Here is a 1935-nt window from a genome sequence, read left to right on the forward strand (position 1 = left end):
TTACAAGAGCTCCTTTTCCTGTTTTATTCACCTCACTCACTAACTCACCGCTGACTGTGACAGAGTCACTCGCTGTAGTTGAGCTCTTACGGTTACATAACTGTGATGTTAAACCACTGTTTGCAGTGAAACTAGTTCACGGCTGCATTCCAAGTAAGAAGAGAAGACACGAGGAGAACTCGTGTAGACAGAAGCACTGTTGTTGTCCTATACATGCACACATTTTTTTATGCATATGTTTTGAATCGCACTTACTCGAAGGACTTTGTAAATAAAACAAACCGGTCTCATTGTGGTGTGTAGGAAGTGCGATGACTAATTGTGCCGTGCTGCAGGTTGGTAACGGCATGTAGGAGTTTTAGAAAAAAGTGAGCTTTGTGTAACCAACTGTTAAAAAAAAACAAAAAAACTGTGAGGATGAGACGATACTGACGTTAACAGGCCTGGAGAAGGCGACGGCAACTCGCTCCTCATCCCGGCTGACATACACGCAGCTGATCATCTCCTCACGTTCGGCTGTTAAAAAAGAGAAGGGACTTAAATCCAGAAAATATCTGCATGCACAGAAAAACTGGCAGGTGCTTTCATACATATCTGTTAAAGACAGACATACCTCTGCCTAGCAACCAGCGATAGTAGAACCAAGCACTCTGGTCGTTGGGGTCAGTGAAGAAAGCATTTTGTACGAGCTCGTACTCTGAAAAGAAATGTGCAGAGTTACACATCAGACATCGCCTCCATGGTATTACATTTAAAGCCTCACACTGCCCCCTGTCTGTCACTCTCAGGTGTTGCTGCTGACTGCACAAATATTTGTCATCGTTTACCTTTGAGCAGCTGCTCCTCGCAGACGCGATGGGAGTGGGTTTGCGGAGAAGGTGGAGGAGAGGAATGTGGAGGCTCGCGACACGGCGATGGGGGCTCAGGAGACTCCGGGTGGAGCAGCGGCAGCAGGGTGCTGCGGTAGTGCCAGCTGGAGTAGTTGGAGAAGTTGGAGCCGATAAGACGATCGGTAAAGCCCAACTCCTGATCTACAGGCACACCTGACATCTTCACTACCATCCGGCGGTAATCCCAGCAGTGAACTGGTCGAACGGGGAGAACACAGCGTGAGACATGGATGGAAACAGCACAGTGACCTACATACATACATGGGAAGTTTTTTTTTTTAATCCATGACTTACAGTTGCGGTCGTCAAGGCTCAGACAACGATCACACAGGCTCAGCTCTCTGGCCCAGTCTGGGCGAGGCAAGCGGGCTGAGACCCAACCACGGTGGTGCCAGCTGCCGTAGGACTTTGGGTTCACCTTCAGGCAAGACTCAAGAAAAGACAACTCGGCCTCGTAGACCTTCTGAACTTCATCCTTGTCCCTGGAGCAGATATCAGGAAAGAAAAACATAAAATCTCCTGTCACATCTCACACGATTTACAAAAAAAGTGACGGGATAACTGCTGGTGATCTCACTTCACGGTCTCGATGTGCATCAGGATCTCTCTTCTGTAGTTCCACAGGGTTGCGAAGTCAGGGTTGGATGACAGCAGCTGCTGGGTGAGCTGCAGAGCCTCGTCATCCCAAATACCCTCCTTTCTCTGTGGGTAGAAAGAAAACGAAGCATGACTGAAACTGACAAACTGTGGCTGCTTAGTCAGTGAAAACATACAGTAAGCACTACACATGACAATTAGTTTTAATACTGTACATTAACTGTTATATGTAGCTTAAAGACTGCCATATAAAGGATAAGGCTGGTGTCTCTATATCCTGACACGGCACATTTGTTCTTACTGAACACAAATCTTTAAAAAGCTCAGGAATTTCCTAAATCAGCTGGACGTTGTAGTTTATAACATATATTACTCGAACAGGAGTAAAGTGCTTTTGTTGGAGGCTATTTTCAGCCGTTGATCATACATTTGGTGGTACATATGAGCC

The 1935-nt window shown here is 46.5% G+C and overlaps 1 protein-coding gene across 1 annotated transcript; it reads right to left on the minus strand.

Annotated features, from left to right (window-relative positions):
• Positions 1 to 343: 343 nt before the first annotated feature.
• Positions 344 to 1873, minus strand: LOC113745081 (geranylgeranyl transferase type-2 subunit alpha-like). The gene is made up of 5 exons (XM_027276534.1): positions 1468 to 1873; positions 1185 to 1372; positions 828 to 1085; positions 614 to 697; positions 344 to 516 (listed from the first exon to the last, which is right to left on the minus strand). The coding sequence occupies exons 1-5, from the start codon at positions 1677 to 1679 to the stop codon at positions 359 to 361; spliced, it is 900 nt and encodes a 299-aa protein (XP_027132335.1). The 5' UTR covers positions 1680 to 1873; the 3' UTR covers positions 344 to 358.
• Positions 1874 to 1935: the final 62 nt, after the last annotated feature.

The sequence above is a fragment of the Larimichthys crocea genome, unplaced genomic scaffold (genome assembly GCF_000972845.2).
Source record: "Larimichthys crocea isolate SSNF unplaced genomic scaffold, L_crocea_2.0 scaffold42475, whole genome shotgun sequence".
In the NCBI taxonomy this organism is placed as follows: domain Eukaryota; kingdom Metazoa; phylum Chordata; class Actinopteri; family Sciaenidae; genus Larimichthys; species Larimichthys crocea.

What these genes read in the sequence shown, in the direction of transcription:
- LOC113745081 (XM_027276534.1), bottom strand. Translation starts at nt 1,679, where the DNA reads ATGTGTAGTGCTTACTGTATGTTTTCACTGACTAAGCAGCCACAGTTT. An exon ending in ATGCACATCGAGACCGTGAA is followed by an intron (nt 1,373 to 1,467) that starts GTGAGATCACCA and finishes TATCTGCTCCAG; the next exon opens with GGACAAGGATGAAGTTCAGA. An exon ending in TCGCTGGTTGCTAGGCAGAG is followed by an intron (nt 517 to 613) that starts GTATGTCTGTCT and finishes CTTTTTTAACAG; the next exon opens with CCGAACGTGAGGAGATGATC.